Source organism: Nipponia nippon, unplaced genomic scaffold, assembly GCF_047370975.1.
Source record: "Nipponia nippon isolate SJK-2023a ecotype South Korea unplaced genomic scaffold, ASM4737097v1 scaffold_5, whole genome shotgun sequence".
Taxonomy (NCBI): domain Eukaryota; kingdom Metazoa; phylum Chordata; class Aves; order Pelecaniformes; family Threskiornithidae; genus Nipponia; species Nipponia nippon.
The window spans coordinates 7,249,708-7,272,288 of NW_028262369.1; the positions used below are offsets into that span (position 1 = coordinate 7,249,708).

General features: G+C 43.5%; 1 protein-coding gene across 2 annotated transcripts in view; it reads left to right on the forward strand.

Annotated features, from left to right (window-relative positions):
- Nucleotides 1–22,581, forward strand: part of LOC104023436 (interleukin-20 receptor subunit beta) — an 89,089-nt gene that overhangs the window by 21,413 nt on the left and 45,095 nt on the right. The window contains exon 1 of one of the 2 annotated variants that reach the window (XM_087731995.1): nucleotides 5,975–6,680. The exons of the other annotated variant lie outside the window; for it this stretch is intronic. Coding sequence (XP_087588121.1) covers nucleotides 6,380–6,680 — 301 coding nt within the window. The 5' untranslated portion in view covers nucleotides 5,975–6,379. Of the gene's footprint in view, nucleotides 1–5,974; nucleotides 6,681–22,581 lie in introns of those variants that run through there. 2 annotated transcript variants of the gene reach the window in all.

The following is a 22,581-nucleotide window of genomic DNA, read 5'->3' on the forward strand; positions in this document are numbered from 1 at the left end:
TTCTGCCATCTGGTATAACTTCATTGTTAATTTTGACATGGTGCCCATCACTCTGCTGAGTTTGGTGCTACCTCAAATGTCCTGCAGTTTAGAGGATGTCTCTCACCATCACTGTGTGTCGTTATGGGACACTCTTACCCAGGCCTTCTCAGCTTCTCTTATCATCCGTACAGTTTGGCATTTTCTTAGTCACTTCTGCATAATCACTCATTTTTCTTCCAATGCACTGTGAAATATTGTCCCCTGCTAGGCACAAGCTTTCTGTCCACCAACCTGTCATCCGCCTGTTGACCTTTTCTCTTCCACTTGGAACAGCTATGCAATTATCTAGCTTTGCCATAAGAGATATCTTTCCCTCTCTGTTTTGCTTTTATTATCGATTTTTACTTTTGTTGTTTTATCTTCTACGGTATTCCCAGGGGGAAAGACTTCTGCTCAAATTGAGATTTGGCACCAAAATATTTAAAATGTGCTTGCTGTATGTATAAATTTGCTGTGTTCTGTAGCTTCTGTCTCAGTGTAAACTGAATGTAGTATTTTGTAAAATTCAGCTTTAGCTTCTAGAGCCAGCCTCACTGTCCTGCGTTCCTGTGGTTGCCAAACTTTGCACTCACCTTCAGGATCAATACCCTGCTTCCATTTGTCTCCGAGCCAGCAGTACTACTTGGGACCATGAGCACAGCCTAGGGGCTCTTGATCCGTTGGCTTGGAATATGCCTTCAGTGACAGAATGTATGCTAATTCTCTGCAAGTCATACTGGCACCATCCAAAAGCCATCCCTGTACATAAATAGCCTCTCCTGCTCTGCTCTGGTAAAGTCGACTTTCCCCAAAGGGTAGAATTTCTGCAGAGAATATACAGAAACATGAACCCCAGGGTACAGATCTTGCTCAAACTAATCTGCCTGGCCACCCATTTTTGAACTAAAATCTCTTTGCCAAATCATACCACTTAAAATGCCTGGGCATATGGAGGAATCCTAATTATGGAAATAAAATACATGGACATACAAATTAGCAACATTATTCTTCACATAAATGACACCAAATGTACCTAGTTTACTCCCTTGCCAGGCAGAAACTGAAAACTACAGTCATTTAAAGATTCTAGCTTCTGTCCCTAATAATATATTGATAATAGAAGGGAAAAATGCCTTTAAAAAAAAAAAAAAACAAAAAAAAAAAAGAAGGGCAAGGTGATACATGAAAGGAGTTAAAATGCTATTTCAGAGTTTGAGTCTATTCTGAGGAAGAAGTTACATTTTCATTAAATCCGTCTCAAAATTGGTTGCTTCGCCAGAAGGGCTAGGATGCAATGTTTCTGAGATCTACATTTCAAAAGATTTTGATCAACTATTGTAGCATCAGTGTAATTGTAGCAATGTTTCAAAAAATGGAAGCAATATAAACAAATTCATCTGTAGTTAGTGGATTAGGCACCTGCAAAGGCACAGTGAGATAGAAACATATATAACTGTATATGAATGTGGATATCAGATGTCTGGGTTATAAAAGAGCATGCTTGTGTAATGGACCCTTTGATGTTTCTCAGCATTGCTGTTTATTGTGGCTACCTTTGTTTTGGGGCTACCATTTTGCCAGGCCAAGGAGTCTGCAAATATTGAAAGGCTCACAAGCTGCCAGTAAGGCTTTGATGTGCAAGAATGCTTCTTTGATTGTAGCAATAAAGAATGTGAATTCTGCTTCTAGAGTTCTTCTTAAGTGAGCCTGTAACTTCTTGTAGTAACTTAAAGGTATCTGAGCAAAGTTAGCCTTAACAAAGATTATGAATATTAATTACACTTTCTTCTCAATCCAATCCAACAGCATGCATCCTGATTGTGAGGAAATAATTCTTGTAACTCCAAAGTAGAAAAATTTCTAATTCAGGGTCAAAAGTAGGGTATCATTACATTTTATTCACTCCCAGAATAGGTGGACACACGTAAATGGCCTATTGGGAATGATCCCGGGAATATCTCACTTGCTCAGCCATGACCTTTTGGACTGCCTTTTCAGGCAACTTAGCCAGTCAAATCTCCTAGACACGATTTACAACATGACTCAGTTCTATCCTTTCTTTTCATCTCCCTTCCTCTCCACCAGCTGCTGGAAGAATTAAATGCAGGTACCAGATAAGTACAAACTTGTTAGCATCCCAGTCCTGTTACAAATATATGGACCACCCAGTGTTCACACAAGGAGCAGTGCTGAAATGATTACTCTAACTCTGGTTGAGACAGACTCCAAATCAGAGAGCTGCTCCATTTGTTATCAGGAGAAGGAGTGCCTGCAGTCTTTGAATGGCACTGTCCTGGTGCCCAAGCAAGGATGAGGAACACTGACAACTGATTAAAATACCCAAACCAGCTACTCTGAAGAGGGCAGTTAGGAATGTCTTGTCTACTGACCAGTGACACCAGGCCAAGGAAATTATTATGGGAAAAACATATGGAAGAATCAACAGTTTGTTTTACTGCTTTCCTTTCTGTCAAGACTGCTAAAGGTCTTTCCTACAGTACTGTCAGAAACCATTTTTTGCCTGGTCAGTTTAGGCTCAGGAAGAATTTCCTAAGCAATCTTCTTGTGCTTGACTCTGCCCACAAGCAAAGTGCATGAAAGACACACTTCAAGTCAAAAGTTAAACTGAAGACCAAGATTTCATATGGTATCAATATTCAGCCCACCTTCAAATATACCCTACTGGGACTGTCCATTTGCAGAAGGTATAATCTGTGTAAAAAAATCAGTAATGTCTCTCAGCATGTCCAGCCCAAGGTGGAAGGAGGAACTGGGAAGCCCAGTCCAGTGACAGCTGAAAAAGACAATACAAACACATGAGGAAGCCCAGGAGGGTAAACCTGTAAGAAATGAGAACCTAAAGAAAAGCTATAGGATTTTTAAAATATTGATTTAAAAACAGCATGTAATCCCATGAAGTTGACACTGCTGGTATCAAATAAAGCAGCAGACTAAACCCACTATACCCGCCATCATCACCAAAGGACCCAAAAGTAGGGCTTCTTAGCGTTTTAGTGAATGTTGCTTCTGTTTCCCACTAGCGACAAATACAGCCTGATTGAAAGGGTTCCTTTGCAAATGCTATCATTATTTTAAATCCTCTGGGTCAAATTCTTTTTGTACTCAAGCAAATACTGAGTAATAACAATTTACACTGATCCTATAAGAAACAGTAAAGAAAAAAGGGGTTTAGCTATAACTCATGGGGGTAGTTTTTCTCACAACCTCAGAGAAAATCTATTGCTGCAAAAAGGATTTTAAAGGTTCTTGGAGCCACAATATGAAAACTACTTCTCTATAGCATTCAAACCCTTCTGCTTTACTATTAAAGATAATACCACATAAATACAACTTAATCCAGGCATCTGAACTGCCTTCTGCAACATTTGTATGATCTTTCCATTTTTATACACAACAAATCTGATAAACAGAGATTATATAAAGAGAAATCGTTGGAGCATTACAGCACAAGTATAGCACAGACTAGTTTCCTTCTTTTCAAGTAATCCCAACATATACAGCCAGAGTCTAATAATTAGAAAAAACTGACTTCTGTTAAGAAAAAGAAACCAATTCATGTTAAAAAAAATTCCCTGACTTCGAGCATACTTTACTTTGTGCTGAATATTTTTAAATGCTCAAGATTCTGAAAGGTCTGTATCAGAAAAGAAACCAAATTTCTGCTTTATTTTGCATTTTTATACATATACATACTGCCACCATCTCTGTTCTCAACAGGCCTGTCAGCCCAAAGAACAAGAATAAAGAAGATAAGGAGGAACAGAAATAGAAATATCTGTTAGGATTAGGTGTAAAAACAACATCTCAAAAGTATTTAGGACAAAATTATTGCAGATAACCAAATTCTTGGATGCCCATCCCTCAGGGAGATGGGCACCAGGAGAAACAGAGCGTACAGAAGTTGATGCTAGCACCAGAAAACACAAGCCACAGAGCAGTGGATAGAGAAGATTTGTGAGAAAAGACCTGTAAAGACCTGTATTCACACTTGGGAAAGTGTGATGATTCAGATACAGACAGCAACTTAAAAGATAATCCTGAAGAAGAGCGCTAGCTTTCTTGTGAAGACATTCTGTCATAGTTTAAATTGCATTGTTTATTCCTCTAAGCAGGCAGATAAGCCTGAGAAACACAGGAATATACAAATGCATTTCTAAGTGGAATGTCCTGCAACATAAAAATAATTGAAGTAATAATCCTGTGTTCCTCTAAACAGCTATCATCTGTATTTCTTGCATGCAATTAAAACCAACCAAATAACGCTGATTATTTGGCTGCAAGATGAAATGCTGAAAGGACTGGAACACAGAGAGGTGTGCTGCAATTCCAACAGGACAAGGACGACTGTGCACAGAGGCATTCTGCTAGCACAGGCCACTGGAAAAAGCTGGCACTGAGGAGGTGGTAGTCATCACGTACAGGCAGGAGTGGGCAAAATGAAGGCCACGTAGGTAGGGAAGTATCTGCAGTACAAAGCTATTTCACTAACCTTGCAAAGTTGCTATCACAATTGTTCTCACAGAGCAGCATTTTCTTGTAACTTGCTAGTTTATTTATAAAACAGAATGGCTAAAGCCAAGTGATTCTGTATAAATAGTGAGAATCTCACAAACAGTTGGAAACAGACGTGCAGGACAGGCACCAACAAGAGCCATAATGCACAGTCCCATGGTTACCTGTGAGGGGGGCATCAGGGAGGCAGGAACGGGTCCCTGAACTCTTGTGTGGTGGCTTGCTAAGGAGAAACTCCACCTGGTCTTTCCTGACTTTATTCAAGGAGTTGGAGAAACTACCACCGCATTTCATGTCCACGGGCAGTAAGGCATAGGATGAACTTTGCATGTTGAGTCAATGTGCTGGCTTAACCAAGTACAGGGTGTGAGATGAGAGCATTGGACCATCTATTAGTATGAGCCCGTGTGGCTGCATGGTTATTTCCAGAGCTTGCTGGAAACCCACTGCTGGACTGCTCTGTGAGGCCACAAGCATCCCCATGGCCCTTGCAGGGAGTCCAAACAAGGCTGGAAAGAAATCTCACTCAGTCCAAAGCCCAGGAGGTATGTGCAACTTCTTCACCGCAGAAAATTGCATTCATCTACTATGGACACAGAACTGATGTGTGACAAAGGTGGCCAACTTCAGTGCTTGCATACAAGACCTTACAGATTGTACCATCACCACCATCAGGTGCCCTTGTCTCCTCACAGCACTCGGTATTCACCAGATAGCTCTGAGCAATGTGGAAAGAGGTCATAAACTCTACGAGTCAGCCAACCAACAAGACAGGACAATGCACTTCTCTTTGGAAATGGGATATTATGTAGTGCTCCCTGCTCGCACAGCATTGCCATCTGGCAAGTAAAGGACAGCGTATGCTCTAATTAGTTCTCTCTGTCTGCACAAATCAGGACCTACAAAATATCCTACAGACCCACTTCAAACTGAACATCTGCATGGGCTGTGTCTGGAAATGAAAGCCTGAGAAAGGGGCTCCACTTGGTATTGTGAAAGACGTAGGTTTTACTTATTACACACTTTCAAATCTGAATTCCCCTGGGGCTTTGCTGACTTCCAGAGCAAGCCCCCGAAGACAGAGAATTACGCTGGTATGCTGATAGCAGATTCAAACCCCTGATTTACTACTCACTAGCTCAGAGCAGAAAAGCTAAAGTATCACTCCATCCCTCCTCCTCCTGGACAAATCTCTACCCTCTGGTATATAAAAAACGTATTTCACAGCTCTAAATAGCGATTCTTTTTGGGACTGAGATGTGACGCCTCCCGCCAGTCCAACTCAGCCGTCAGCGCGATGCAGTGGTCCCCGAGGTCTGCCGAGGACGGTGGGAGCATGCAGCAGCTGTCCCTGCCGCCTGCCTCCCGCTGAGTTTCTCCTGCCTCATCCTACGGGAGCAGAGGACAGTGAGTCCCGCAGCCTGCAGGTGTCTCCCAGCGGAGGAGGCTGCGGAGCCCCTTGGGATCATGTGTGGTACCCGAGCAGATGTTCACTTGCTCTTGGTGCTCTTTGTGAGACAGACCCTCTCTGATCCTGTCAGCGCGCTGAAGCACACCGACTACGAGAGGACGGCCGCACTCCCGCGCCTGCAGCTGCTCCTTTAACGTACAAAGGCAGGATTTCAAGTGAAGAGAAGAATGGGAGTCTGGCTGCAGCGTTTCCTTCGCTGCTACAACAACAGATTGGAAGAAGCCGAGAGTTTTGATGCCTGGAAAACTGGATTCTGAATCGTGAGAGGCTTTGAACCCCCCCCCCTCCTCCCAAATAAAACAAACCCCTTTGACTTCTTCTCTCAGCAGGAGGGGGAGGGAGGGTGGATTTACCATGAAGACAAATCGAAGATGCAGAGCCCTGCTAGCAGTGAGTCTGAATCTGATGGCTCTCCTCTTCTCTACAACAGCTTTTATCACGACCCACTGGTGTGAGGGCACACAGAGGGTCCCCAAGCCAAGCTGTGGGAAAGAGAAGAAGACAAACTGCCTCAACTACAGCGGGAATGAGACTGCAAATGAGACAAACCAGAATGTGGTTCATTACAGCTGGGAGACAGGAGATGACCGCTTCCTTTTCAGGTATTTCCACACTGGGATCTGGTACTCCTGTGAGGAAAATATCAATGCTGCTGGTAAGTATAAAACAACTTCCTTCCAGCTTGTGTTGCTTTGTGTTTGGCCCAGTGTGATAAACACACAGGCAAGCTGTTCCGTGCTGTATCTTAAAGCATATTCGCCCTGCAGAGAGAGGCAGGATTTTAACAGTTCTTTGTTGAAAAGCAACCTGTTTCCAGCAAGAGCAAGGATTTGCTTGTTTACCTGCTGGCTGATGCAGGATCTGTGCTCTAAAGCCAGCTGAACCTCTGATAAGCAATATGTGCTACTCTCATGGGCACTGCAGCCAGAGACTGGTCAGTGCTTCCCTTCTGGGAGCTGCTCCATGGAGCACACAAAAGACAGCGGCTGGTAGTTGTTAAGGAGGTTCTGACATCTGATTGTAATTGCCCTCGAAATAACCCATAGGACAGTGGTCTGAATGACAGGGAAAGCACAAAGGTCACAGTTTTTATCAGGCTGTAGCCTAGCCTTCCTCTTTTCTCGCATCCCTTAAGTAAATGACCACCCACAAACCCTTCCTGGTGGCTGGATTGTGTGTTTATTGAAGTAGAGTAGAGAAATGGCAGTTAAAGGGCACAACTGGGCACAAGAAAGCTCATTTCTGTTCCCTGCTCGGCCATTTACTTGCTGAGAACCACTCGACAAGACGTCTCTCCAGCTTCTCAGTGCGTTCATTTCCTCTGCCGTACCCTGGCACTTACCAAGAAACAAAACACTGGAGGGTGAGGGTGGATGGAAGGTAGCAGCCATGGGACTGATGTAAGTCTCAACAGATGCAAACTGACAGTCCCTTCTCCCAGAGCTGTCTGGTAGAGCTAACATCCAAACTGTTTTTGAAAGAGCTTTTTTCTAGATTATGTGACTGGAAAATAAAGTTTACAAATGTGAGACTCTGTAACAGGGACAATGATGGCTCATGGATGCTGGTTCCCGCTTGCTGGGCTGTTTCCATGCTATTCTGCTGTTGCCCAAGGAGTAGACTGGGGAGTTGGTCCTTCACCACTGTTGGAAGAGAGGAACAGTTAATCATCCTACGTGTTGTGTCTCTGAGGACACAACCTCCCCAATAATGGGAAGTTTATGGGGTCTTGGTAAGACTGCTCTGTAAGAAGGTACGATAAAGTGGGGCAACCTTGCAGAGCAGCTCACAGTCCGTTTCATCCGAAGGTGCTGTGTATACTCACTCGTATTTTTGAGAACTTCAAGAACTAGTTGGTCATTAAAGCTCAATTTAATGTATGAAAAGGAAAGTTCATGAACTCCAACCTTGGGACTGTCAATAAACAGCTCTATGCTGAAATGAGTGCACCTAAGTAACCCTCTTGACATTAGAAAAAATATAGAAAAAAGACAGTTTGTCTTACTGATTTGGAAATAAACTTAGGCCACAGCAGCCTGAGTGAGCAGCTTAAGACTCTCCAACTTTTTGAGCCTTTTAGCTGGGATTGCGACCATCAAGCATGCCCACATTTCTGGCAGATATTGAAAGCTTTCCAAGCCAAGATTTATGTGTGAGATAACTTGTAACTGTGTGACTCTAGCCCACTCAGAAAACTGAGTTATCTGTGGGAGAAGAGAAATACAGTGATCTATTCTGTACTGGGTAAACAAAGCTGTGCTGTGGTGGGTGATTTCAGGAGATAGCTGGAAGCCAGCTTTAGAAAGTTGTGGTGAAATCAGGAGAGAGAGTGTTGTTTCTCACCTCCTCACACCGCCACAGCAGCCACATGTGTGTTTCCTCTTATTTGAAACACTAACTTGGTGAAAAGTACTCTTCAGTTAGCAGACCAGGAGTGACCCACCTTTAGAAAGAATCCACCCGGGTAGAGGGATATATTAGCTTAGACAGACAGCTGCCTCAGTCAGGATTTACCATATTTTTTTCTGGTAAGGACAGGAATGGTGTAACGGACACGGGTCTAAATTTGTCCCTAAGAGTGTCAACATAAAATAACCATGAAAGGTCTTCATTCAGACTTACTGGTTTGCAGTACCAGACTGTCAGTATGTTGTCATGGTCTTTTGCAGCCTGACTGGTGATCATTTTATCTGAGCTCCAGGGCAGCGAGGCACCAGCCAGCCCCAGTCCAGCACCACTGTGATCATGCTTACACATACACCCACAACACTCAATGTATCTGTGAATAATCCATCCCTTAGGCTCATCACACTGTCCACCGCACACATACTGACCACAGTCCTGTAGGTGTCACAAGTCATACAGTCACCATGTTGTTAATAAACACCCTAGGGTGCCAGGAGAACGTCAAGAAAATACCACTAAGCACACAGACAATAGTGCATTAAATTAGTCAAAAGCACTAGCTTGAATGCACTCCATACTTCCAGTAACACCTTTCTTAAAGCTTTACCAATAGCATACTGAAAATGACTGCAACAACTGCTTTCCTCCAGGCAAAGTCCTTTCAGTGGCCACTCCATGGCCTCACACCTCTGTCAGCAGAACATATGGCTGCAGACTATGGTCAGCACCATTCCTGCAGCTCCGGACCTGTCCCTGATTCCTCACTGCCAGTGTCTGAAGCTAAGCAATATGAATCCCACCAGGAATACATAAATGCCAGTAACACTCTCTGCAGTTGTGACACTGTCAAAATGCTCCAGAGACTCCTAACGTTCCCAGCTGTGAGTCACATTCTTCATCTAGCCACCAGGCTTTTGATTTCTCTCTCCCTACAGTCACAGTATTGTCAAAACTTTCTGCTCTCTGCACTGGTGCAGCTGCAACACAGCAGATCTTGCAGTGCAGACACAACAGGACCAGTTCCCAGAAGGCTGATACTGCAAGGGACAGGACTGCAGGGCTTCCAGTTGGCTGGAGGGGCTGGGACTCGATCACACCTTAAAATGACATTTAGGCTGCAATCAAACAAAATTTTTGAGTGTCTTCTCCTCCCACTGTTTATCTGAAATATCCATTTAGATCCAGAGGTAGAGATGCAAAAAGCATGCCATACACTCTCCGTACAGAGATTAGTGAAGCGGGCCTTCATCTTGCTACAGGTTTCTAGTTTTCACTGACATCTCTAACAGAGATTGAATTCTGTGATTATTTCTGAAATAATTTGTGACTGTAGAGTTTATTTTTATCCAGCATGTCTAGGACAGCTAAAGAATCCAAAAAGCATTTAGCACCTGAGAAATAAAATTGTGAATCCTCTCTGGGAATAGAGGGACCTGAGCATATATTTTTCATTGATGGGTGAGTCCTGTAATTATTTAGCACAATTTCTGACTCAAAAGTATGCTGAAACCCAGTCTACCAAAAAGAGGATGAAGGCACTCTTTTTCAGAGTGGGTTCAATGCTTTGGATCCCCCATGGGTGCAGGTACCTTCTGTAAGAGCAATGCACCTAATCTCCAGAAGGGGATGAAGCTACAGCATAGCCTATGAGCTCCATACTTGTGCTGGTCACGAGTCCTGTTCTGCACTCACACACTGCACAGGGCACTTGGTGCCTCCTCCTGGGCCATGAATTCCTTGGCTACAGCCAGGTGTCTCAGAGCCAAGCTCTCTATCATTTCATTTCTTTTTGAATATGACTTTGAGTGCAGATCTTATTCCACACCTGCAGTCTAGGTCTGCGCTTGTGTCAGTACTGGACACCTCACAGGATACCAGACAAGTGATGTGCTAATAGCAGCAGTGGTAAACTAGCTAGTAGATTCCATGCCTCAGGAACATATGCGCCATGAAAAAATTAACACACGAAGTAGGTAAGGTGGCTTACCTTATCCTAACAGGTAGAGGAGTTTGAGAGCTGGGAAGCAGTAACAAGTTAGCCAGTTTTGCTCAATAGTGTGTTTGCTTTGATTTTAATAGAAAAAAAACATGACTCAAATCTTGTTTTAGTTGCCAATGAACAGACAACTTCAGCAATAACATCCACATTCAGAAGGAAAAGCAGCTTCCTAGGTGCCTGTTAAGAGTACTGTCCCATTAAATAAACAACGAGCCTTTCCGTGTTGCTCACCATGTTCCACAGAAGTCAGGGAGATCAGGAATGGGTATGCATAGGCTTGTCTTGTATTCTTGGAATTACATTTTGAGGGCAAGGGGTCTGTAGCTCTTTGTATGCTCTGTACCACATATTCCTTACCACTTTTTTTAAGGAGTAAATGGTAGAGTGGAACTTACGTGGTATGTAAGGATGCATCAAAATGGGCCATAAATATGGACATTAAATGCACATTTGAGAAAAAGCCAGAGAACAAGAGAGGTGCATCCTGCGAAAATGAATAAATCTGTAAGATATAAAGACATGAACTTGCCATACACTTTCACAGATCCAGAGTGGTACTGCATCACCCTTCTCCCCCGCCACCGTGTGATAATAAGCGTATATGATTCACCGTAGGCAGCTGTCCAGAGAAAGGGACCAGGGAGAAGCACCTTGTGAGTATATAATCAAAAGCAAAAGGAATCGGGAATTCTTGCTGGATTATGAGAAATACAATATAATTGGCATGACTGAAACCTGGTGGATTTGTTGCTAGCAATAAATTGCTAGTTATAAATTGTTTAGCAAGGAAAGAGTGATAAAAGAAATTGAGGAGGTAGAGCTCTATATTAAAGATAAAATTTCCAGTGATAGAGGAACTGAACCCAGGGGGTCTGGATAATCTCCATCTGAGGATGTTGAAATAATTGGCACATGAAAATGCAGATTTAGTAGCAAGAATCTGCACATTGCTGTATTCAAAGAAGACTGGAAAAAAATGGTACAGGCCACTTGACCCAGCAACCTTAGGATAGTTTTCAGGGAAAGCACTCAGTACATGGCAAGAAATGGGTTTTATCAAAGATAGGGTTTTCTTAAAGGTAAATCTTTTAACAAGATGAATCACTTCTTAGACAAGGGTAATGCATTAGACCCAGTCTCTACGGATTTACAAAAAAGCATTTGATGGAATGTCCCACTGAAAATCCTTTACAGAAGAACTACAGAGAGCGGAGAGAATGGTAACAACGTAGTGATAGATGTAGACATGCTTCCACACTGGGGAATGCTAAACAGCCTGAGCCTCTTCAGGCTGGAGTGAAGGCACACTGCACAGAGAGCTACGATATTGGTGGGGATCGACAGGGAATGACAGAGATCAGACAAGAAATATCCTTGACTGCTTCCGTGACTTAAGGACAATAAGGCATAACAGATAAAAAGAAATACTCCTTCCTACAGAGCTCCCAGCCAGGGAATGTTGTGAAGGCCAAAACTGGGGATTGCATGTGTCCAGGGAGGAAACATCCATGCGTGTTACTAACATGATGATTTGAGAGCAACCTCTGACCGGGAAGTCCCTGAACTACTGATGCAGTACTGATATCACAAGGAGAGGACATGAGCAGAATCACCCTATATCCACCCCTTTGTTCTTCCCTAAATACCTGTCATTGGATGACGATACAAAGATAGTGAAGTAGGTAGAGCTTTTGCTTGAGTCTGTGGTGCAGATTTTACTTTATATTATTTATTATGATGGGGATGAGTAAAGAGATTGTAAACTGATTAAAGAACAGTCTTACAAGGAGGCTGTGGCAAGTAATATAAAAAGGGAAATTATCGCAATGGAGATAAGATATGTCTAGTTGTCCTCAAATTTGGTTTGGGTACTGATTCTGTTATTGCTGAAGTTAGCGATCTAGGAAAAAGAACTAGGGATACAATTCATGTCACCTAATTCATTAAAAAAAAAAAAAAAAGGCAAGGTGAATCCCACAGCAAACCTGTGGACATCAGCAAATATAGATATCTGTGCCTACACCGATCAACATCATCATTATAGTCAGTAGAGAGCAGTGCATACTTCTTGGGGAGATTAAATTCCTCCTTATATGGGATGAATTGAGCCCTGGGATTACGCGTTTTTCTCATCGGCCAAAAAGGAATCTGTCTAAGAAGAATCTTTCTAACACAGAAGGCTTAATTTGAAGAGAATAATCCTACTTTAAAAGTCTGGGAATATTGGCATTACAGAGGAGAGAATTTTCTGCATAACTAAAAATGTGAGCTGATCTGATAGAGTTGTACGAATAGTATTAAAATTAAAATTAAAAAAAGAATGAAAATTTTAAAAAAATTAAAAGCACTGAACACTAAGGCATAAGATTCTGTGAGGTCACAGGTAGTTATCAATTGTGAGCAAAAGATAAGAAACAAGTTGTGGGCCAGTATTTGACTGTGGGGTGCCTGTGAGCTCCAAAGTGCTGCGATATAAAGGAAAAGCGTTATTCTAGGGAAAAATCAGCACCACTGTGCAAGGCACAGGTAACACCAGTGCATTTTGTTAATGCCATCATGCATAGTTATGGTAAGAAAAAGGGGGAGATGAAATAGATGCAGAGTGGGATTTCCAAGGTAGTTAAGGAAAAGAGAATCTCTTTCAAGAAAAGAAAAGAAAAACTGGTCCTCTTCAGTATAACAAATTGAAGATCTAGAGGGGATGTGATGGTACCTTATATATAGATGGATAAATATCAATAAAAGAACATGACTTAAGTAACTTGTCATTGAGAAAAAAAGGGAAAATCCAAGGAGGGGTTCCCAGAAAGTGCATCTCTAGACTTCACCTCCACAGAGGGCAGTGTGAGCAAAGGAAATCCACAGGCTGAAATGGATACTTCTTAAATTCACAGAAAGAACTGTATGAGGGAAGAGGAATGTTTCTGGCCTGAGGAAGCTTGGAGTGAGTCCTGCATAGCTGATTTGTTGGTATCTTAAGGAGGCCTGAAAGGAGCCATCATGGTTTGACTGCCTTGCTCGCAGTCATGCCCATATTCTTTTATATGACACCCATGCTTCACGTTGCCACTGGTCACCGGTGGGAGCCAAGAAAAAAACAGTTGCTGATTTGATGCATAACACGTTTTCTGGAGGGTTTTATGCCTTCTCTAAAGCATCAGAAATTGGCTACAGGTGTAGACAGTATATGAGGATGTTGCTTTGCTGCCGTTGACATTATTACAGCTTCTCAGTATCTAATTGGTATGTCTGCTCATGCACTGAACGTTAAACTGATGATCTAATTTGGGATCAGAAGAGAAATCTCCCTCAGGCTAGATAACAGGGATAGTAACAATTTTTTGCCTTCCTTTACAACATGGGGAAGGGTCCATTTCTGAAAAGCACTTGTGAACTCCTCCTAACAAATCCTTGGGTTTTTGCTTACAGGATAAGATAGGCCTGGCCATAGGAATTTAAGCTATATGATAAGAGTCTTCAGATCTGTTCACGTTCCTCACAATGGCTCTTGCTCTGTTCCTGTGGTACATGATAGCTGTGGTTTCTGTGGTGGTGATTGCTTTATTACAGACCTTCAGTTTTTTATAGGATGTTGGGAATATTTTGTGTCTGCAGTGCACTGGGAATTTTGGATTTTAGGCCCTCCTGAACCTGCTAGACAGACTAGCTGTATGAACATCTATCATACATAAAATGTGGAAATAAAAATCCCTGCAGGCTGAGACTCATAACACAGTAAAGTAAGGGACTAGGCAGTGAACTGCTCCTTATTTGATAAGTTACTCTCTGTCTTATGAGCAAAAACTGTGTTGCTTTCTCTTTGGATATGTCTGTCCTCAACCATTTAACCCAGTAGTCTTAAAGGAGGTATCTGGTAGTTCCTTGTAAATAGAATAAACATCAAAGTGCTGGAAGACTAACACATAGGTCCCATATTTCAAAGAGAACTGAGGCGCTTACCCTGCTGCCAGTTAGTGCAAAACATGAACAGATGCATTCAGGGCTACAGAAATAAATATGGGATGGAATATCAATCATCATGGTATCCCCATGGTTTTTAAATTACACCAGACTCAATCCTGATTTTAAAACTTTTCTTATATGGAATTAACAGAACTGGCTTACTGACAGATCTCAAAATGGGGATTTACCAGGGAATAGGGCTGCTTCTAGCAGGACCCTCTGTTAATCATGAATTGGTGTAACGTTATTCAGTGGTCTTGTTGGTAAACACAATGGTAATATAAATCTTTGCTGATCTAGCTTACAAAAGATACAAGGACTACAGAAAGCAGTAAATAATGATGCTATTTCTATAGAATGACATGGCTAGTAGAATAGTTACAGGCAAACAAAATTCACTTTAATGTGTTCCACCTTGCATTTGGCTGGATTTGGGCAGGGAAAAAGACACAAACTGTGCTTATTGGGATCTGAGACATTGATTGAAACACAGAGCCACTCCACCATGTCTACGCTCAGTAGATTTGGAGAGACCAAAGAACACGTCATACTGTCATTCAGCCTGATTTCAGGCTGCATCACCTGGCCAGACAAAAACCACTAAATGAGACTTTGTTGCAAAGTTATTAGGTACAAGCTTGGAAATAAGGTTCACAAGAAGAAATCCAAGGACAACTTTTTTCACTTGATTTCAAAACTGGATATTAATTTGCAGTGTACTGTGTGTGAATGTCTTATTGCCCATCTTCTTAGCTTCCTTTAAAAGTCTGTGGCTGAAAGGTTACGTGTATCTCAGTTTCCATACTCCAAGTCAGGTGTGCCTGCCTGGAAAAACAGGACACCTCAAACCAAAAAGCAACTGAGCATCTTCAGTAGGGAAGGTGGGAGAAGTTTCTAGAGTTCACTTTGAAGCAGGCAGCCTAAATTGCAATGGCTAAAAGGAACAGAGAATGGACAGATGGGCAAGCCAGGAAAGAAATACTGTTATGGTCCTAACTGTGGAGAAGTACAGGTTGATGTGGTACAGGGTCTGACATTCGAGGTCCCCTGCCCTCCAGCAATCCCTTTGCCTCTTACCTACAGTCACTTGCACATGTTTCAAGCTGCAACCTCAGGGCTCGTGTTCACAATGACGTGCCATGCCACCAGAGCAATGCTCTGTCCTGAATCTGTCCTTCCCTCCATTTTGGCACATGTCAGCTTTTGATGTTTTAATTTTCTGGACGAATCCCATCCGTGAAAAGGAGTTTCCTTCTTTGCTGTAAGTGGCTTTCATCTCTGCCTGCCCCGCTTATGTAATTCCGGAGCTAGGGCACAGGTCCAATGCAAATTCTCCGGTTGGGCATTATCTGGAGAGAAGCACTGGCATGGTTAAAAGATAATCCACATTGATAGACAGCTAATAATTGGAAAGAGTGGGAGCTATTGAACCACATTTCTTCTACAACCAGGGCTTTAGGGTCTTATTGGTTACTTACTCCTTTATTCTTTGTTAATCACCAGCCTGAATGGAACTGCTAATGCAGTCACATGGCAGATAGATTGCAGAAAGCATGTCAGATTTCATACAGTGAAGTACATATATCAGCTACATCTTCTGTGAAGAGCATCATTTCTAGTCTTTCACAGTCTCCTGGGGAGACCTTATAGTCCCACAGATACTGGACCCCCGATAACTAGTTTATTTTGGCATATTTACATTAGCACAGAGTAATCACAGTGTGGCAGATGGTGACCTTTGGGATGAAAAGGTGAAAATCCTCCTCTTCCCATTCTGTGGTTTGAAACGCTTAAAGCAACTCAGAACTCTTTGCCTAATTTAATGTTTTCCAGATTACAAAGTCAGGTCTAAATTGACACCAGAATCATTGAAAGCCTCTCTCAGCACCATTGTTTCCTTAATTCTCCCAATCATTTAAAAATCTGAGCTGTTTTCCAGCTCTCCAAATGATGGATGTGTGTACACATCCGTCAGGTCTTACCAAGAGAATCAGATGAGTCTTGTGACTTGGATGTGTTTCAATTAGACATGATTTGAGAGCAGCCTGTGGAGATGTTTGCTTTCAGATACTGTGCAAGATTTTTCACATCAGAGAGAGTTTCAGTGCAGAAAATGCAGTTGCCATGGCACGTAGTCCCAGTTAGCACAAACGCGCTGGGTTATTCCCTGCTCTGTCCGCATCCTCTGCCCCCTGCACAGCTATCTACTGCTCCAACGAACCGAAGGGGAAACTCCGGAGTGTGAATGATACCGCTCTGATAAAATTACATTTCTTTGTGAATATGTGAATTGAGGAAAAATGCATGCCTGAAATGAAAAAGTGGAACGCTTTAAGCTTTTCCACTTTAAAAGGTAGAAAGTTTTAAGAGGTTGAGTTTGCCGAAAGAGAACAATAGTATAGCATTCAGATTTAAAAACAACCCCAAAAGGGAAAAAGATTGTGAGTCATCTTAGCAGAGGTTGAGAAATTGAACACATTCTCATGCTACTTGGAAGTAAGAGAAATGTTGATGGGCAGCAGCTATGAATGACAGCTGTCAGAGTGAGAGAAAGCAATTGTTTTCATAGTTCAAGACATATTTTAGTGTAATTGTGTGTGAACTTGTTTATTTTCCAGAAAAAATATCAATCCAGCAAAATTAACATGGGCATCCAGAAAATGTTGATTTTGCAGATTAATACTCAATTTTTCATTAGAAAAATTACAATTAAATACTTTGTCTGGGATCAGTTTAATCAAAAGTGGAATATTTCACTTGTTAATTAACCTGATAAAACTCAGCTTGAGTGAGCTCATTAACCTGTATTTTCCCTAATGTAGTACTTTATTTCACTGAAGTTGTGTTGCAGTCCTCAGCCTTGACTAGGCTGGGATCCCTTAAGGGTTATATCTTTTTTTAGACAAATACAATGATTTTACTCTCAGTAGATGATGTGGGATCTCATCAGAATCACATGGCTCCAGATATAATTGGAGAGATAAAGATTTGTTAGGGCCTATTGGGAAAAAAGGGGACCTTGTCTTTCGTAGGCTGGGAGCCAGAGTGTTACTAAAAGGGAATGCTGTTTAAATGAAATTTAATCATTTAAGTTTCCATCAGAACTGTACTTTTGAACTCATAAAATTTTATGCAGACTAAGTGAATACAGACAGCTTTTTCTTTTTTTTGCAAGATGAAAAGCAGAGTTGTAACAGAGATCCTTCTTTCAGTCGGAACTACCGGATTTCCTTTAAGTCAAAGTCACTAGAGTATTTTGAAACCGTGTGGTTGGAAGACATACAAACTAGGATTTTTCAGAGTTGTTTTTATTTTGCTGCCCTGGTTATTAATGAGGCATTTATCACGGGCTCGGAGAGGAAAGAACTTGGGAACATAGGACCAGTAAGTGTGATCCAGGACATCAGCTTCTGGTTCTTGCTATTGCAACAGCCATGTTATAAACTTAGAATAGAATCATAGAATGATTTAGGTTGGAAAAGACCTAAAGATTATCAAGTCCAACCATTAACCTAGCACTGCCAAGTCCACCACTAAACCATGTCCTCAAGCACCACATCCACCCATCTTTTAAATACCTCCAGGAATGGGGACTCGACCACTTCCCTGGGCAGCCTGTTCCAGTGCCTGACTGCCCTTTCAGTGGAGAAATTTTTCCTAATATCCAATCTAAACCTCCCCTGGCACAACTTGAGGCCATTTCCTCTCATCCTATCATTTGTTACTTGGGAGAAGAGACCGACCCCCACCTCGCTACAACCTTCTTTCAGGTAGTTGTAGAGAGCAATAAGGTCTCCCCTCAGCCTCCTCTTCTCCAGACTAAACAACCCCAGCTCCCTCAGCCGCTCCTCACAAGACTTGTGCTCCAGACCCTTCACCAGCTTTGTTGCCCTTCTCTGGACACGCTCCAGCACCTCGATGTCCTTCTTGGAGTGAGGGGCCCAAAACTGAACACAGTACTCGAGGTGCAGCCTCACCAGTGCCAAGTACAGGGGCACTATCACCTCCCTGGTCCTGCTGGCCACACTATTCCTGATACAAGCCAGGATGCCATTGGCCCTCTTGGCCACCTGAGCACACTACTGGCTCATGTTCAGGCGGCTGTCAACCAGCACCCCCAGGTCCTTTTCCGCCAGGCAGCTCTGCAGCCACTCCTCCCCCAGCCTGTAGCGTTGCATGGGGTTGTTGTGACCCAAGTGCAGGACCCGGCACTGAGCCTTGTTGAACCTCATACAGTTGGCCCCGGCCCAACGATCCAGCCTGTCCAGGTCCCTCTGCAGGGCCTTCCTACCCTCCAGCAGATGGACACTTCCACCCAACTTGGTGTCATCTGCAAACTTACTGAGGGTGCACTTGATCCCCTCGTCCAGAACATTGATAAAGATATTGAACAGGACTGGCCCCAATACTGAGCCCTGGGGAACATCACTCATGACCAGTCACCAACTGGATTTGACTCCATTCACCACCACTCTTTAGGCCTGGCCATCCAGCCAGTTTTTTACCCAGTGAAGAGTACACCTGTCCAAGCCATGAGCAGCCAGTTTTTTCAGGAGAATGCTGTGGAAAACAGTGTCAAAGGCCTTACTAAAGTCCAGGTAGGCAACATCCACAGCCTTTCCCTCACCCACTAAGTGGGTCATCTTTTCATAGAAGGAGACCAGGTTAGTCAAGCAGGACCTGCCTTTCATAAACCCATGCTGAATGGGCCTGATCACCTGGTTGCTGTGCATGCTGTGTGATGGCACTCAAGATTATCTGCTCCATAAGAATATGAATACTTAGAATATTGTCTTAAAGCCTATGCTTTTTTGGTGCGTTTTCTGCTCTCTTCCCAATTTCCAGTCTAAACCACCAGTTTACTGAGGTATACTCTGGACAAATCCAACCACTGTTGTGCAGTGTGGGGTCCTGAAGGCAGGAGCAAACAAACCATACATATTATGCAACTGGCAGAAGAAGCAGTAAAATACATGTGGGTCTCCCAAAGGCTTAGAGTGATTCCGGTGTGCACATGGAGCTTAGTAGTACATCTGTGTGCTATAGTTTAGACCCAACCTATGTGCACCTACACCTGCCTTTCCAGCTGCCCTATATAGCTCTCTAATTTCTTCCCAGTGTCTTCCATAGACCCATAGAAGAATGTCAGCCTACATCCACTTTGGAAGCTGCAGGTAGGCACATCTGATCTGTTGCAAAGCAGTTGCACTGTGAACACAAAAAGGTGTGCAGAGCATAACAGGGAAAGTAGCCCCGAGCCCTGGAGCCAGTGTACCATGCAGACTTGATGGCTCTATGGGACCTGTTTGTCTTAATTTTCTGGCAGGATTAAATTTGGGGGGCTTAGAAAAGCCACTTGTCTTTCTTAGCTTTTGCTTTCAAATTATTGTTCAGGCTAGGGAGGTACAGATGTCTCTGAACTCTGCCTGAGGAAGGTAAGAGGAGCAAGCATTTGCTTCCAACACAGCCTCCCAGCTGTCCAAAGTGTGTGTGACACTCTGAAGTAGGACTCTTCCGTGGAGAAGGTAAGAGAGCAGCCCCAATGCCTCCATGTGCTAGGGCAGGGGAGGTGTCTGGGGGACTGGTCTGCCTATCTGAGGTGACAGGACATGTGGGTGACCCCTCCACCATGTGCCACTGCTTGTCAGCAGTGTCCTGCAATGCCTCCTTCCCATCCCTGCAGCAGTCTTACTCTTTACCAGCTCATTTACTTTTTCCAGAATGCAGCTCTGCCGGCATAGTGCCCGCTTTTCACACAACCTTCTACTTTTTCCTGAAATGATTTGATTTTGCAGACATGAGACAATTTTCATGACAAGTATGTGCCACAGACTTGGAAGGGCTGAAAGCTCAGGACTTCCCACCGCACTGTGAGCAGCAGAAGAAGAAAGAGCATGGGCCTCATGCTGGAAGCAAGACAGAGAGATCATCTCCTTATGCTGGCACAACTTTCTCTCTCATTCCCGAGGACTGATGCACTGACAAAATCCACATCATCCCGTACACTGTTTCCTAAGAACATGTGGAAGCCCAAGGCTGAGCTTTCTTCAGTAGAAACTACTGAGGAGCTGTAAAACATTTGACCTGCAGTGCTGTGGGATCTTCCACAGCTGCAGAGCCATGAAATGGGTAAAGGCTCAGTGAGCCTGTCTGAGGAAATGTTGTGCGTGCTCCTGGAAAGCTGAACCCTGGGGACTTTAAGACCCAGGGAATTTCTCCTCCCTTGCTTGTTTGCTGCTGGTGTCCTTCTGAGTTCCGGCTAGGCACATATTCAAGGTGCAGGTGCACGTACGTGCGCATGCATACACACACACACACAAGCATGCATGACACTAATGTGGCTGGCCACACAGGCCAACCCCGAGAGAGCTGTGCCTTTACCAGCACCCACAGAAACAACAACATCACTCCCATCAGCAAGCTCACTCCTCTTCCTCCTCTCTGGCTGAGCAGGTTTGAAGATCACTCGTGAAACATGCACACACCTTCCCTCTGTAGATGCACAAGCACATCACATTAATAATCCCTCAGATATCATGAGCTCTAAGTCTATTATCCATACCAAGACCTCAAGACCTTTAGCTAGCCACCAGCTCAGACCTTGGGTCTTTCCAGATATGTCTTCTCCCACTCTCTGGCTGGTTTAGTTTCAAGTGCCCTAGCGAATTACAAATACACACACACACACACACGCACATATGCAGGATTAGATTAATTAATTAGAAATAATTAGAGAAAAACACACACAAATTTTGGGCTTTCCAGTTGCTGGCATCCAGACCTACAGGCCCCTATGACCCACGCCCCCTTCTTGGGAAGCGCAGCAGAGACACAACTGAGCCCATGCAGAGCCAGCCTGGTTATGAGGGAAGGCATTTGCAAGGGCTTGCACAGATGATGTTTCTACCTCACCCTTGGGAAGCCATAGAAGAAGCCAGTACCAAGTGCTTTGCTCTTAGTGATGTTTAGGTGGTCCGTCAGTCCTCTCTCCTCAGCCTCCAGCAGCTCCCTGACACTGCTGAGCTCCAGAGAGCACCACATGCACTGTACATGGCCACTGCTCCTGCACGGAAGCAGAGAGCATTCAGGCCAGGTCACACCTCTTCTTTCTATGCGAGATATGTGCAGGAGAGATCACTCCTTGTCTTTCTTCTCTGTTAGAATCCATGCCACAACTGCGTGAAGGCAGGAGTATCAGGGGGATGAATCCTAGACACTGTTATTGTTGCATCTCTAAACAGCCTTTTCTGTATTCTCTAAAGACTCTCCAGGAGCCTGGTTATGAGGAGAAGATGCATCTGGAAAAGGGCAGCACAGCAGGATAAACTCTGCCAAGTCTAAAATTAAACTTAAGAGGGCTTAAGAGATCAGTTATACAAGATACCCAAAAATAACTTAGAATAAATCCTAAGAGGAACAGTGAAAGCACTGCTGACATCTTCAGTTCTCAGTGAGATGCATGTCTGCATGTTGAAGTATGAATGTTGTCTATAAATACCACCAGTGGTTACCATTGAAAATGGAGGAGGGGGTTCCAGTGCTCCAGCAACAGGGACAACGGAGGGAAGTGTTCTTCCTCAGGAACTGCTTGTGCAGTGCCTACCACAACCTTTAGCAGTAAGCCAGGCACAATCCAGATATCAGCTGTTGAAAATGAAGTGACCTCCCTCCAGTCTTTTCTCTGTCTCCAACTTACAATTATTCTTTGTGCTATGGCTCCAAAAGGCCTTTTTCTGGACCACTCAGCATTTTCTGCCCATATTATTTAAACTGGAGGGCTCAGCCACACCCAGGAGAGATGGTGTTCTGGGCAAGCTGATTTGAAGGAGAGCAAGGATGCACATTCCTCCAAATAGCCTGTGATCCCACTCTTTACACCTGTCCTGCAGACAAGGCACCTACAGCTAAACACTATGGTACCATTTGCTTCCTCAGTACCCAGGCATTTCAGAAAGGCTTTGTACCTTGCCATGTATCTGAAAGGCACCGTGTATCTCCAGCTCTCAAAACAGCCTGTATGGTTTCTGTAGTAACAAATGCCATTCCCCTTTGGCTGTCTTGGGATAACATGCTAGAAAGTCAGGTACTTGTTAAAAGTTTCTGGTAATATGGCTTCAAATTCACTGCAACCACAGGTGAGAGATGACTCAGTGCTAGCCAGTTAGCTTGAAGTCAGGTTAAGATAAAA